General features: G+C 43.3%; 4 gene segments (V, D, J or C); 1 reads left to right on the plus strand and 3 right to left on the minus strand.

The window, feature by feature from the left end:
* Window positions 1-1,058: 1,058 nt before the first annotated feature.
* On the minus strand, window positions 1,059-1,549 carry LOC133460875 (Ig kappa chain V region 3374-like). The segment is given in 2 exon segments: window positions 1,059-1,390; window positions 1,498-1,549. Coding segments are annotated over 2 exon segments (384 nt in total).
* Window positions 1,550-10,406: 8,857 nt separating this feature from the next.
* LOC133460876 (Ig kappa chain V region 3381-like) lies at window positions 10,407-10,894 on the minus strand. The segment is given in 2 exon segments: window positions 10,407-10,735; window positions 10,843-10,894. Coding segments are annotated over 2 exon segments (381 nt in total).
* Window positions 10,895-11,878: 984 nt separating this feature from the next.
* On the plus strand, window positions 11,879-13,551 carry LOC133460877 (Ig kappa-b4 chain C region-like). The segment is given in 2 exon segments: window positions 11,879-12,017; window positions 13,115-13,551. Coding segments are annotated over 2 exon segments (465 nt in total).
* Window positions 13,552-14,971: 1,420 nt separating this feature from the next.
* On the minus strand, window positions 14,972-15,453 carry LOC133460878 (Ig kappa chain V region 3381-like). The segment is given in 2 exon segments: window positions 14,972-15,294; window positions 15,402-15,453. Coding segments are annotated over 2 exon segments (375 nt in total).
* Between the last annotated feature and the right edge of the window lie 669 nt (window positions 15,454-16,122).

Genomic DNA, 16,122 nt, shown 5'->3' on the forward strand with positions numbered 1-16,122 from the left:
TTAGGTTTATCACAGCAGAGTGTTACTCGTGCAAACAGAGTATAGTAATGTGAAACGTGTTTGTTTCATATGGTAACAAAGTGTGGTTTTTAAAAAGAAGTGTACAGTTTTTACAAGCGTGTTTAATTTTGCAAAGGATCTGTAGTGTTTTGCTAATTTGGTGTGTTGTTGTGCTAATTGTGTGTAGTGTTTTGAAACCACGGGCCCTGTTTTGAAAATCATGCTTAGGCAATCAAGAAAAACTGTAAACAATTGTGAAAAACTGTAAATGAATTGCGTGTGCTATTTGGCGCATTTGAGAGGCGCAGTCCTCTTTGCACGCTGTTAGTAGATCAGCTGGCACTTTGGTTTGCGGGTGCTGTCAAGTTTGCACACGTTTTTACACACGCAAACGTTTAGTAAATCGGGCCCACTGTGTATTGTTTTGCAAAAAGTGTGAGCAGACATTGTGTTTACAGATGTGCAAATCCGAGCGATGTTTTGCAAATTCACTGTGTGCTTCACCCATACTACTCTATGCACTTAGAAGCAGAATTAGCCGAAAGTGTTTAAGGTTTTCAACAGCAGAGTGTAACTGGTGCAAACAGAGTTAAGTCATATGCAACGTGTGTGTTTCATATGGTAAAAAAATATGGTTTTGATAAGTTAGTGTATAGTTTTTACAAGAGTGGTTCATTTTGCAAAGGAGCTAAGGTGTTTTGCTAATTGGGTATGTGGTTGTGCTATTCGTGTGTTGGGTTTTGCTAAACAAAACAAAACAATCAAAATTGTGTTTATTCAATCCTAAAAAAAAGGTAAGAGGTTCTCTGAAGCTAAACTATGTTTCTCTACATTCTTGACAGAAACTGTTCCTGTGAGTTTGAAAAGTGTGTGTGTGTGTGTGTGTGTGTGTGTGTGTGTGTGTGTGTGTGTGTGTGTGTGTGTGTGTGTGTGTGTGTGTGTGTGTGTGTGTGTGTGTGTGTGTGTGTGTGTGTGTGTGTGTGTGTGTTCAGTGAAGTGTATCAGTCAGTTCAGTTTCAGTTCAGTCTGACTGAGGGAGGTTTTTGTACGACTGTTTTTCACTGTGTGAACGACCTCTGACTGTTGATCCTGTGATAACTCTGACAGTAATAAACTGCTGCATCTTCAGTCTGAACTCCACTGATGGTCAGAGTGAAGTCAGAGTTTGATCCACCATCTGTAAAACGACTTGGTGTTCCTGATACTCGACTACCAACATAATAAAAGAGCAGTTTAGGAATTCCTCCATTTCTCTGTTGGTACCAGGCTAACAAGTAGTCAGAGCCATCATAGTAAGCATCTTGACTGGTTTTACATGTGATGGTGACGGAGCCTCCCAGAGCAGAAGTCACTGATCCAGGCTGAGTCACTGTGACCTGACCTCTGGACTCTGAGGAAACAGAGACACAAACAGAAAACAGCTTCATGGTTTTGTCAGCTTCATTTCAGAGGGACAGATGTTCATAGAGGAGAGGAGTTGGATTCTCTGGACTTTACCTGTGAAGCAGCAGCAGAGGAGAGTCCAGATGAGGACGCAGATCAGAGTCATGTTTTTGATGAGGAGGATTTCTGTGTCTTCTGTTGTCATGAAGGACAGCTGTCAGTCATCCAGAGTTCAAGTGTCAGGACTATAAACTCTCCCAGATCACTGGAGCGTGGTGCTGCTGATGCAAAGTGCTTCTATGGAAATGTTCCCACTGACTCCAGCAGAGACTTCATAACTCTGATAATGATGTGGGGAGTGGTAGCCTAGTGGTTACAGAAGTGGACTGGAGTCTGGAGGACCAGGTTCAAGCCCCCAGAATGCAACCCACGTCAACCACCCTGGGCCCCTGAGCAAGGCCCTCAACCCCAACCGCTCCCCGGGCGCCGTTCATATGGCAGACCACTGCTCTCTAGTCTCTAGAGATGGGTTAAATGCAGAGACCAGTTTTGTGTGTGAGCGCCGCGTGAGTGGCAGCTCGTTACAGCAGCTCCTGCTCACCTTTGAGCTTTTTCTCCTTTTTTTCTCCTTTAATTTTGTAATCTTGTTATTTTTTGTAAGTGTGTATATATTATTTATTACTCTGCACCATGGAGACCAAAACAGCAGTCTTGATCTCAACTTCTTCACTACTTTTTTCGCCGTTTACGCCCGTGTCCGGGGGTCCCGCAAGCAGTCCTATTGTTTACAGCAGGGATCAGCTGCTGGCGCTCCGCAACACCGCGCTGCTGCCGCCACGGGAGAGACCCGACGTCCCCCCCGAGATCAAGAGGAGGAGACGGGGATGCCGTGCCGGAGCTCAGCGCCGCATCAGGAGGAGGAAGTACAGACCTGTTCTCCCGTCTGTTTTAATGGGGAATGTAAGATCTCTCCCTAACAAGATGGATGAGCTGGCGGCGCTGAGCCGGCATCAGCGGGAATACAGGGAATGCAGCGTAATGGTTTACTCAGAAACCTGGCTCACTGCGGCGATCCAGGACACGGTGGTGGAGCTGGACGGATTTAAGTTGGTGCGGGCGGATCGGACGAGAGAGAGCGGAAAGAGGAAAGGAGGGGGCTTGGCGGTGTTTGTGAATGAAAAGTGGTGCAAACCCGGGCACATCACCGTTAAAGAACAACACTGCGACAGGGACATTGAGCTGCTGGCCGTTAGTATGAGGCCGTACTATCTGCCGCGGGAATTTACGCATGTTATCATGATGGCTGCATATATTCCCCCTTCTGCTAATGGTGATGCAGCATGTGATGTCCTGAACTCAGTCACCAGCAGGCTGCAGACACAGCACCCGCAGGCTCTCTTTCTGATCTCTGGGGACTTTAATCACGTATCTCTGTCCTCCACTCTGCCAACTTTCACCCAATATGTAAAATGTTGCACCCGGGACAATAAAATTCTGGACCTTTTTTATGCCAACACCAAGGAGGCATACACCTCATCACCTTTCCCCCCGCTGGGCAGATCCGACCACAACTTGGTTAATCTCCAGCCTGTGTACAGACCCCTGGTGCACAGGGAACCAGCTGTCTCCCGCACAGTGACGAGATGGTCCAGCCAAGCTGAAGAAGCTTTGCAGGACTGCTTTAACACTACTGTGTGGGAGGAACTCTGTGACTCTCATGGGGACGACATTGATGGTCTCACTGACTGTATCACAGACTACATTAACTTCTGTGTGGAAAACACCGTACCCACCAGGACGGTAAGGTGTTTTTCCAACAACAAACCCTGGATTAATCCTGGCATAAAGGCCCTCCTGAAGGAGAAGAAGCGGGCCTTTAGATCAGGTAATAAAGAGGAGCTGAGGACTGCTCAGAAGGAACTAAGAAGGAGAATCAGGGAGGGGAAGAACTGCTACAGGAAAAAGATGGAGGAACAACTGCAGCAAAAGAACATCAAAGGAGTCTGGAAAGGCTTGAAAACCATCTCTGGTCACAAGAAGAAACCAGACTCCCAGGCTGGGGGGGATCAACAGTGGGTGAACGATCTAAATTTGTTTTTCAATAGATTTGATCAGTCTTCTCCCCCTCCCCCAACCCAGCTCACACTGCTGCAACCCCTTTCATCTGCTTCTACAGGACACCCCCCCTCCCCCTCCTCCTCCTCCTTCAGTTCAACAACAGCCCCCCCACTGTCATCGACACCTTCACCTTCACCTCCAGCTCCACCCCCACCCCCACCCCCACCTCCACTCCCAAAACAACAAAGCTCATCCCACAGCCGACCCCCCACTGTTCCTACTCTCTGCTCTACCCCCCCACCCCCCTCCACTACCTCTGATACACCCCCCCCCTGCTCCAGCTTGTCCCTCACAACCCTCCAGGTGAGAAATCAACTCAGGAAGATGAACGCGAGGAAGGCTGCGGGTCCAGACGGCATCAGCTCCAGGCTCCTGAAGTCCTGTGCAGACCAGCTGTGCGGGATTGTTGGACACATGTTCAACCTGAGCCTGAGGCTGGGGAGGGTACCACCACTATGGAAGACATCCTGTGTGGTACCTGTTCCCAAGAACCCGCACCCCAAGGACCTCAGCAGCTTCAGGCCGGTGGCTCTGACATCCCACCTGATGAAGGCCCTGGAGCGGCTGCTCCTCCGACATCTCCGCCCCATGGTGAGCCCAGCGATGGACCCACTACAGTTTGCTTACCAACCTGGCATTGGGGTGGATGATGCCGTCATCTTCATGTTACATCGTGCCCTGTCTCACCTGGAGAAACCTGGGAGCACTGTGAGGATCATGTTCTTTGATTTCTCCAGTGCGTTCAATACCATCCAGCCGGCACTTCTGGGAGACAAGCTGGAGAATGCAGGGGTTGACAGTCACCTCACATCCTGGATTCTGGACTACCTCACCAACCGTCCACAGTATGTGAGGACACGGGACCACACATCGGACCTGGTCGTCTGCAGTGTGGGGGCCCCGCAGGGAACGGTCCTGGCGCCGTTCCTCTTCACTCTCTACACTGCTGACTTCTCCTACAACTCCCCAACCTGTCACCTTCAAAAGTTCTCTGATGACTCTGCTATCGTCGGCCTCATCACTGATGAAGACGATAGCGAGTACAGAGAACTGTCCCAGGACTTTGTGGACTGGTGCCTGCAGAACCACCTCCAGATCAACGCGGGGAAAACCAAAGAACTGGTGGTGGATTTCCGCAGGTGTAATAAATCCCCCCCGACACCGGTGAACATCCAGGGAAAGGACATTGAGATGGTGACATCTTATAAGTACCTGGGTGTTCACCTCAACAATAAACTGGACTGGACTACTAATTCCTCTGCACTCCATAAAAAAGGCCAGAGCAGACTCTATCTGCTCAGGAGACTGAGGGCCTTTGGTGTGGAGGAAACACTCCTAAAAACATTCTACGACACTGTGGTGGCATCAGCCATTTTTTACGGAGTGGTCTGCTGGGGCAGCAACATCACAGCTGCAGACAGAAGGAGGCTGGACAAAACAATCAAAAGGGCCGGCTCTGTCGTGGGTTGCTCTCTGGATACAGTACAGGTGGTGGGAGAGAGGAGGATGATGGCTAAGCTGTCATCCATGATGGAGAAGGACTCCCACCCCATGAAGGACACCTTCAGAGCGCTGGAGAGCTCCTTCAGCGACAGGCTCCTTCACCCTAGGTGTGTGAAGGAGCGCTACAGAAGGTCCTTCCTCCCTGCAGCTGTGAGACTACACAACCAGCACTGCTCACAGTAGACCACAAACAAAAATGTGCAATACCATTCTCTGGTATTGTAAATATCCTGTAATATCATCTGTAAATATCCATCTGTTTTTCTTTTTGTATACTAGTATTTTTTATTTTATTACTATTTTATTCTCCTTCTTATTTTTATTATTATTATTATTGTATATACTGTTTATAGTGTTTTTCTATTATTATTACTATTGTATATACTGTTTATAGTGTTTTTCTATTATTATTATTATTGTGTGATATTGATGCCTCTTGTGTTTTGCACTATCCACTTTGCTGCTGTAATCTGGAAATTTCCCCTCTGGGGGACTATTAAAGGATTTCTTATCTTATCTTATCTTATCTTATGATGATGTTCATCAATAGATCAATAGGTTCACACTATCAAGAAGGTATCAAGTTTGAAAACATCATTATGAACAAATTTGATGCAGATAAACTCTTCAGGACATTTTTATTTTAATATCTGTTAATTTCTTGGAAGTAGAAAAGATTGGGAGTAGAGATCCATCCATCATCCATCCATCCATCCATCCATCCATCCATCTGGAGGGATCAGCTGAAGTCTACAGTATTCCAGTTCTGTTCAGGTCAAAGGTCGTACTCCCTGAATTGGTCACCAGTTCTTTGTCTACTTTGTCTCTAAAGTGTCCTGTGTGACATCTACTATAAACTTCATATAAATCACATGAAAGAAATCCAACTGATAGTTGAGTTTTAGTTTGTTGGACATAAGAATATGGAGTTTCTACAAGTCACAAACTTTGGGAAGTTTTTCAAGAAAGGTGTTTGTTTCTGTCAAAAGAAAGATTAGATTTCATTTAAAAAATGTTACATAGAAAAATAAAAATGAGCTTGGATATGTGCTACATGTCTAAATACATATTTGAGGTATTGGCTGTTGATTAGAAAAAAATGACATGATTTGTAGAGTTTGTTTGTTTCAGAATCAGAGAGCGTGTCTCTCTGCAGTCAGAGGTTTTTGTACGACGGTTTCATCAGTTTGTATCACTGTGGTTCCCGTTTGGTGGAGGAACCAGACTGGATGTTGGAAGTAAGTTCAAACTATATTTAAATATAAACGAATATTGTTACTTACCTTAAACATTTCTTCTATAGACTCTTGAAACCTTATGTTTATTTTTATTAACAGTAGTTTTAGTTTGAGGTATCTACAGTATTATTAATTTAATATCATGTAGTCTAAGTCAGAAGTCGAGTTAAGAAATTTAGTAAAATCTTCTTGTGGAATTACATTTTTAAACTATTTAATGTTCAGATGAAACAAATTTAATTGTTTCTCTAAAAGTTATCAGATGTCACACATAAAAGTTGTTCAGTGATAACTTAAAATTCAGAATTCATGCCCAGATTCAGGATAAAATTGACGATCAAAATGTTCAAATCCTGTGATCTCTTTTTCTTTCTGTTTTTTTTAATTTCATTTTCTCTTTGCTTTGTTTTCTGATAAAAACTTTTATGATAAGTTGGAGGTTGTAGACTGAGGTTTTGGTACTATTTTAATTTGTCATATTTCAGTTGAAACATGATCACGATTCTCTGTGCTGATCTGCATGAGAGGTTTCTGAAAGGAAGTGAAACAATGTGTTTCTGAGTGACTGATGGAGCAGAAAACATCTGACAGAAACTTGTTCCAGTTCCAAACTCACCTCTCAGTTACGGTGTCCCAGTGTGTGTTGTTGGCGGTTCCTGTCCTCTAACCTGAGTGGTGTCTCCTAGGTGATGTCCGCCCCTCCCTGACAGTCCTGTCCAGTGGGGAGCTGCAGCAGGGGACGGCCACACTCATGTGTCTGGCCAACAAGGGCTTCCCCTCCGACTGGAGTCTGTCCTGGAAGGTGGACGGCAGCAGCAGCAGCAGCAGCTGGGAGGAGAGCAGGAGCCCCGGGGTGCTGCAGGAGGACGGCCACTACAGCTGGAGCAGCACCCTGAGACTCCCTGCAGACCAGTGGACCAAGGTGCTCTCTGTGACCTGTGAGGCCACCCAGGGCTCCCAGACTCCAGTCTCAGAGACCCTGAGGAGAGACCAGTGCTCCCAGTCCTGACCTGACTCCCTGGGACTCTCAACCTGCTTTTACTCTTCTACTTCTCTCTCTCTCTGTTTCTTTTTCTCCTGAAATGTTTCAACAGTTATGTTTTCTTTCTTGTTGCATTGATGATGGCTTTAAACAATAAACTCATTATCAAGGTTATTTATGGTCATTGTGGTGATTTCAGTCCAGTACTTTAAATGAAATCCATAGTTATCACTTATGTGTTGGTAAATATATAAATACCCATAAAGTAATAAGATTTACATTGTATCATACCTGAAAAACTGTTAAAGAAAGAAATCCTGAGCTCAGACACTGCAGTTTATTAAATTAAAGGAGCCGTCTGTAAGAAATGGCCAAAACTGGTACTGCAGTCACTTTCAAAATATTGTTGAGCGGCGTGTACCCTCCCCCTCCTCCCCCCGACCAGAGGTTGCCAGGTAGGCTGCAGAATGCAGCAGGAACGTAGGCTGCCATGGCTGCCATAATTAGAGCCGAGCTGGCAACCCGGATGCCGAAACAATACTGACTTGGTGATTGGGAGATAGGTGGAGGGTGGAGCTTCAGAAACAATACTGACTTGGTGATTGGGAGATAGGTGGAGGGTGGAGCTTCAGAAACAATACTGACTTGGTGATTGGGAGATAGGTGGAGGGTGGAGCTTCAGAAACAATACTGACTTGGTGATTGGGAGATAGGTGGAGGGTGGAGCTTCAGGCCAAAACAAAAAATGACAACATAAACATCAGTTGAGGGCTGCAACTCCTCTTTTTAAACTGGAATATCCTGGCTTGAATGCTGTTGTCAGTGACATAAGTATTTGAAATGAACATGATTTTTAAATGTCTGTTGACATATCGGGGTCATTTTATGATTAGTTTTATTATTGCTCTTACATACAGCTCCTTTAAATCAAATTAATTGGAAAAACAAGATAATAATTTACATTCAGCCATGACGGAGGTAAGTTCATCCAATGTTCATTATAGATCAGATTAATTGTTTTTTTTATACATACACCTCTCTGATGTTGTGACATATTTCAAATAAAATCTGTTGTCCTTGAAAGTTGATCTTCTTGAGCATGAACCCCAAAATTGGAGATAATAGTCTGAATCAGTTGTGTTTTTGTCATAAGTGATGACAAATTCCGATGGAATGTTTTCATGGGAAACATAAGTTTCCTAAGTCTTCTCCAAAAAAGACTTTTATGACTCTGTGAGAAGGTGAACATGTCCACTTGTCCCTTTCATGAACTCCTGGACTTCTATTTTAGCAATGTGTGCTGGTCACTGTCACAATAAATATCAATATAAAAGGCTGCAGCCAAATCTGACCAAATTCACACGCTTCACAGACATAGCTGCTAAAATAATCAGTCTCCCCACAACCAACCTTACAGAACTAAATCACAAGTTTCTCACACCTAGCCATAGTCCAAGACATCAGTCAGCCACTGGACCAACGTATCAGCCCAGTACCCTCAGGGTGCAGGTTCAGACTCTTCAGTTCAGGAGGGCTGGGCTGGGAAGAGCCTGATCCCTGCAGCCACAACTGCCCTGAACAGCAGGCCCCGCTCATCTGTCTGCCCGCTTTTCTGCTCTCATTTAAGTTGTCTTTGATCTTATGTACCGTATTTTCACGACCATTCGGCGCACCGTGTGGAAAGGCGCACCCTCAGTTTTGTGTGTAATTTTTGGATTTAAAACACACATACGGTGCACCAACTGAAAAGGCGCCGTCTACAGGCACGGAGCGCGCACACACACGCGCCACAAAACACACACGCGCGTTGCAGAACACACACACACGCGCCGCAAAACACACACACGCGCCGCAAAACACACACACACGCGCCACAAAACACACACACACGCGCCGCAAAACACACACACACGCGCCGCAAAACACACACGCGCGCTGCAGAACACACACACACAAGCACACACGTGTGCTTATTTAAAAATAGAGCGGGAGCAAAACTTAGTTTGATTGTATTTTATTTCAGTTTTTACATTAATCAAACCCTTCAAAGTCCTCATCCTCTGTTTCAGCATTAAAGAGCTCTGCTAATTCATCTGTGCCAGTCCCAATTTCCTCGCTGTCAGAGTCACTTTCCGTGCCGCGCGGCGCCTCGGAAATGCTGGCTTTTGCAAATGCCCGAACAACAGTCCCAGCAGACACGTTAGCCCGCGCATGATGTGTGAAAAAAACCACCGGGTCGCCGCACATAGACCTGCCTCAGCCACTCGATCATCATGCCTTCATCCATCCAGCCCTTTAATTTGCCTTTATAATGACTCCGGCTGGAAAAGTCTCTTTAGGCAAAGTTTTTCTTTTAAAATCACCATACAGTTTCTGTCCATCAGCGTGGCAGCCAAGCACAACAGTAAATGACGACTTTTCATACCCCGTTGTGCGGATCCCCACCGCGCTGTTCCCATCTTCTCCGCCGCGCCGGACGGTCCCCGTCCTCTCCACCGCACTAGCGTACGGCGTAGGGTACGGCGGCGACACGCACCCCTGTCCTCTCCACCGTGTGATTCACCGGGATGTCGAACGTGAGCGGCACATCGTCCATGTTGGCGATGTGTCTGGGCTGGATGTGTTTGTCGGTGATGTGTTGGCTGCAGAATGAGCGGAAGCTCTCCATCTTTTCCATATAATCTGCCGGGCGCTGCTGCTGCACCGTGAAGCGAAAGCACCAAGACGGACCTCCATGAAAATGTTAAATTTTCATTTCTTCCGCCAGCGCTACTGCCTTCAGTCGAATGATGGCCGTTGAAAGGCTCCTTCCACCCGCTCTGTGCTTCACACCCCCCAAGGACCTCCATTAACTTTATAGCTTTTTATTGTAAAAAACAAGAATGTTGTTCTGAAGTTACTAAATGATGTCACTTTTATTGTAAAGGATTAATGTGTTTCCATAATGGCATTATCTGAATATCAACAGTTCAACATTTTTAATGTAATGTCTGTATATGTGTGTGTGTGTGTGTGTGTGTGTGTGTGTGTGTGTGTGTGTGTGTGTGTGTGTGTGTGTGTGTGTGTGTGTGTGTGTGTGTGTGTGTGTGTGTGTGTGTGTGTGTGTGTGTGTTCAGTGAAGTGTATCAGTCTGTTCAGTTTCTGTTCAGTCTGACTGAGGGAGGTTTTTGTACGACTGTTTTTCACTGTGTGAACGAAGACTGACTGTTGATGTAGTGATAACTCTGACAGTAATAAACTGCTGCATCTTCAGTCTGAACTCCACTGATGGTCAGAGTGAAGTCAGACTTTGATCCACTGCCTGTAAAACGACTTGGTGTTCCTGATTGTCTGGTGGTAGCATAATAAATGATCAGTTTAGGAGTTCCTCCATGTCTCTGTTGGTACCAGGCTAAACAGTGATTACCGTTCCAGTAAACATTCTGACTGGTTTTACATGTGATGGTGACGGAGCCTCCCAGAGCAGAAGTCACTGATCCAGGCTGAGTCACTGTGACCTGACCTCTGGACTCTGAGGAAACAGAGACACAAACAGAAAACAGCTTCATGGTTTTGTCAGCTTCATTTCAGAGGGACAGATGTTCATAGAGGAGAGGAGTTGGATTCTCTGGACTTTACCTGTGAAGCAGCAGCAGAGGAGAGTCCAGATGAGGACGCAGATCAGAGTCATGTTTTTGATGAGGAGGATTTCTGTGTCTTCTGTTGTCATGAAGGACAGCTGTCAGTCATCCAGAGTTCAAGTGTCAGGACTATAAACTCTCCCAGATCACTGGAGCGTGGTGCTGCTGATGCAAAGTGCTTCTATGGAAATGTTCCCACTGACTCCAGCAGAGACTTCATAACTCTGATGATGATGATGATGATGATGATGATGATGATGTTCATCAATAGATCAATAGGTTCACACTATCAAGAAGGTATCAAGTTTTACAACAATATTAGAAACTAATATGATGCAGATTAACTCTTCAGGACATTTTTATTTTAATATCTGTTAATTTCTTGGGAGTAGAAAAGATTGGGAGTAGAGATCCATCCATCCATCCATCCATCCATCCATCCATCCATCCATCCATCCATCCATCCATCCATCCATCCATCCATCCATCCATCCATCCATCCATCCATCCATCCATCCATCCATCTGGTCTCAGATCAGCTGAACTCTACAGTATTCCAGTTCTGTTCAGGTCAAAGGTCGTACTCCCTGAATTGGTCACCAGTTCTCAAAAGAAGTTACTTTTTTTTATATTTATGATTCTTTTCACCACCTCTGTGTCACAGTAAATAGATTTCTTCTCCTCATGCATAAATCCCTGAGAATATCATTGCAACTAAACATTTTCATTATGTAATTGTCAGTTTGTTTACTTTATCTCTAAAGTGTCCTGCGTGACATCTACTATAAACTTCATATAAATCACATGAATGAAATCCAACTGATATTTTAGTTTTACCTTGTTGCACATAAGAATATGGAGTTTTTACGAGTCACAAACTTTGGGGAGTTTTTCCCAAAAAAGTGTTTATTTCTGTCAAAAGAAAAAGGTTTGATTACGGTAAAGAAAATTGGACATAAAAAAATAAAATGAGTTTGGATCTGTGCTACATGTATAACTCCATATTTGTTATATTAGGTGTTGAATAGAAAAAAATGACATGTTTTGTAGAGTTTGTTTGTTTCAGAGTCAGAGAGCGTGTCTCTCTGCAGTCAGAGGTTTTTGTACGACGGTCTCATCAGTTTGTATCACTGTGGTGGACTTTTGGTGGAGGAACCAGACTGGAAGTTAACTGTAAGTATTTATGATTCATTTAATGACCTCAAGTCTTTTTCTTTTTCTATCTTATATTATAAAAATAGATTTTATTAAAACATTCAACAATACAGTTGTATTTGACAGGATTGCAGTAATTTTTGAAGAGGAGACATTTACATTTTGAGACACTTGAAAGACTTCTTCAGTTCATCATTTTGTTTGTAGGAAACACTTGAATTATTTTCTCTATCAAGTTTGAAAAAAATGTTTCTAAGAAAAAATTTGAATTTAATTTAGTCATATTAGCTCTATCTAGACTTCAGTGTTAAATCTGAACAGGACGTTTCTCAGTTTCATTGATTTGATGAGTTTGATATGTAGTTCATCGGTTAACAGTATTTATATTTAAGGGAGAAATGCTCTTAACACCATTTAAATAATTATTAACGTTAATTAGCTATCAGAGACACATTGAAATAGTGAGTCATGTTGTCGGTGTCACTGAGAACTTTGTAGGACTTTTCTAATGTGAACTCTGAGAACTCTTGATGAAAACAATTGAAAATGAACACAGAAGAACTTTGAATGAACAACATCCTTCATTTTCAAAACAACAAGGTTCCACATTACTTTATGTCGGGGTTGATTGTGTGTAATCTCTTGTTAGTGATGTTGTTCAGAAAATAAGACAAACCCTGTTTATTCAACTCAAAATATTTTTCATTCTACATTAGGCTTTTTAGTATATATATAATGAATATTGCTACGTTAAAAGTGCAAAGACGTTCTTGTTTTAATTATTCCTGCCACTGTAGAAATATATTTGATAAAATGAAAAACACATTGTCACATTTTGTACACAAAGTATTTTTTTAAATGAAGTATGGTAGTAGTAGAAGTATGTCGATATATTAGGTACATTTTGAGAAATGTACTAAAAAGAAACCACAAAAACATGAAAATATCTGAAGAATGAAATGTTCTTACAGTTTTATCTTTAGTTCTGAAACCTGTCTGTTGCTGTGGTTCAGCAGTGATGCTTGTCTGTTACCACGGTTACACACATAAGAGAGGGAAGTGAAACACTGAGGTGGATTTTTCATCTTAACTGTATCATTTCTTCTACTCTGCAGTGGGCCGAGTCCCCCCCTCCCTGACAGTCCTGTCCAGTGGGGAGCTGCAGCAGGGGACGGCCACACTCATGTGTCTGGCCAACAAGGGCTTCCCCTCAGACTGGAGTCTGTCCTGGAAGGTGGACGGCAGCAGCAGCAGCAGCAGCTGGGAGGAGAGCAGGAGCCCCGGGGTGCTGCAGGAGGACGGCCACTACAGCTGGAGCAGCACCCTGAGACTCCCTGCAGACCAGTGGACCAAGGTGCTCTCTGTGACCTGTGAGGCCACCCAGGGCTCCCAGACTCCAGTCTCAGAGACCCTGAGGAGAGACCAGTGCTCCCAGTCCTGACCTGACTCCCTGGGACTCTCAACCTGCTTTTAGTCTAACACTTCTCTCTTTCTCTGTTTCTTTTTCTCCTGAAATGTTTCAACAGTTATGTTTTCCTTCTTGTTGCATTGGTGATGGTTTTAAACAATAAACTCATTAACAAGGTTATTTATGGTCATTGTGGTGATTTCAGTCCAGAACTTTACATGAAATCCATAGTTATCACTTATATGTTGGTACAATAAATGTATAAATACCCATAAAGTAATAACATTTAGATTGTATCATACCTGAAAAACTGCTAAAGAAAGAAACTCTGAGCTCATATACTGCAGTTTATTATATCTTAATACAATTAATTGGAAAAACAAGATCGTAATTTACATTCAGCCATGACGGAGGTAAGTTCATCCAATGTTCATTTTAGATCAGATGAATAGTTTTTATATCCATACACCTCTCTGATGTCTTGACATATTTCAAGTAAAATCATTTGTCCTTGAAAGTTGATCTTCTTGAGCATAAACCCCAAAATTGGAGACAATAATCTGAATCAGTTGTGTCTTTGTCATAAATGAAGACAAATTCTGATGAAATGTTTTCATGGGAAAAAAAAGTTTCCTAATTCTTCTACAAAAAATACTTTTATGACTCTGTGAGAAGGTGAACATGTCCACTTCTCCCCTTCATGAACTCCTGGACTTCTATTTCATCAATGTGTGCTGGTCACTGTCATGGTTGGGATTCTGTTTTCAGTTTTGTCAACATGGTGTTGTATTAAAGACTTTTCATCCTCCATCTTTCATGTGTCATGTGTCCATAAACCGGTTTGTACAGTTAGTTACCTTGATACCTTCTCTGTGTTTGTCTCTTGTCCACGTCCCATTACGGATGTGTCTCCACAGTGGGACAGGGTTTTTATATTTTTCCCACTAGTGGAGGGGCCAAGACACGAGGTGGAACAGGGGAAGTTGTGGAGCTAATTCTTGCTAATTTAGTGTCATTTTTCATGTTGGGGATTCTCCTGGTTTGTATTATTTAGGTTTGGAGTAATCATAGGGAATTGTATTAGGTTGTCTTATTTTGCTGAAGCGCTTTATTTGGTTACGTCTGTTTGTTGGTAGAATATAAAGGAGAAAAGATGTTTTCTGAACTGCAAACCATCTTTCTGTCATTTATTTTTCCACCTGGAACTCAAAGTCCACGTTCCAGCTAGTGGACGGGGCAGCTTGGTATCTCACACACTCTTTCACCATTCAGGTAAAAAAATTAGAAAAAAGAAATGTTGAAATCATAAAATAAAGTAAGGTAAAGTAAAATAAACATAGTAAGAAGCCGTAATCATTAATATATTGATGGAAATGTATTATTTATCTGTGTGTGTGTGTGTGTGTGTGTGTGTGTGTGTGTGTGTGTGTGTGTGTGTGTGCGCGCGTGTGTGTGTGTGTGTGCGTGCGTGTGTGTGTGTGTGTGTGCGTGTGTGTGTTCAGTGAAGTGTATCAGTTCAGTTTCTGTTCAGTCTGACTGAGGGAGGTTTTTGTACGACTGTTTTTCACTGTGTGAACACGTCTTTGCTGTTGATGTGGTGATAACTCTGACAGTAATAAACTGCTGCATCTTCAGCCTGAACTCCACTGATGGTCAGAGTGAAGTCAGAGTTTGATCCACCATCTGTAAAACGACTTGGTGTTCCTGATACTCGACTACCAACATAATAAAAGAGCAGTTTAGGAGTTCCTCCATCTCTCTGTTGGTACCAGGCTAAACGGTTGGAGCTATAAACATCCTGACTGGTTTTACATCTGATGGTGACGGAGCCTCCCAGAGCAGAAGTCACTGATCCAGGCTGAGTCACTGTGACCTGACCTCTGGACTCTGAGGAAACAGAGACACAAACAGAAAACAGCTTCATGGTTTTGTCAGCTTCATTTCAGAGGGACAGATGTTCATAGAGGAGAGGAGTTGGATTCTCTGGACTTTACCTGTGAAGCAGCAGCAGAGGAGAGTCCAGATGAGGACGCAGATCAGAGTCATGTTTTTGATGAGGAGGATTTCTGTGTCTTCTGTTGTCATGAAGGACAGCTGTCAGTCATCCAGAGTTCAAGTGTCAGGACTATAAACTCTCCCAGATCACTGGAGCGTGGTGCTGCTGATGCAAAGTGCTTCTATGGAAATGTTCCCACTGACTCCAGCAGAGACTTAATAACTCTGATGATGATGATGATCATCAATAGATCAATAGGTTCACACTATCAAGAAGGTATAAAGTTTTACAACATATGTTTAAACAAATTTGATACAGATTAACTCTTCAGAATGTTTTCTTTTATTATCTGTTAATTTCTTGGGAGTAGGAAAGGTTGCTGACTCAGCATTTATACAATGAAGCCATTTTAGAAAATGGCTAAACTTTTTCTGCTGCAGGAGGTTATAATATTTGATGCATAGGTGTGAAATGTTCAGATTTCAATTTTACAGTTTTAAATCGACAAGAGTGTCATTATCATATTTCCCTCCTGGACAAACTAAGTAATTTGCTCTAAATTGTCGACCCGTAAACCTCCTAGCGGGATTTTTGCATTAACTCAAGCTCAGGTTAATGTACAGTTCATAAATTGCCTTTGTGTATTGTCACAAACCGGGCCAGTCAGTGACAAAAAGGGAGTCCACACAAGGAGTATCAATTCAAAAAAAAATTAATTT

The sequence above is a fragment of the Cololabis saira genome, chromosome 15 (assembly GCF_033807715.1).
Source record: "Cololabis saira isolate AMF1-May2022 chromosome 15, fColSai1.1, whole genome shotgun sequence".
Lineage (NCBI taxonomy): Eukaryota > Metazoa > Chordata > Actinopteri > Beloniformes > Belonidae > Cololabis > Cololabis saira.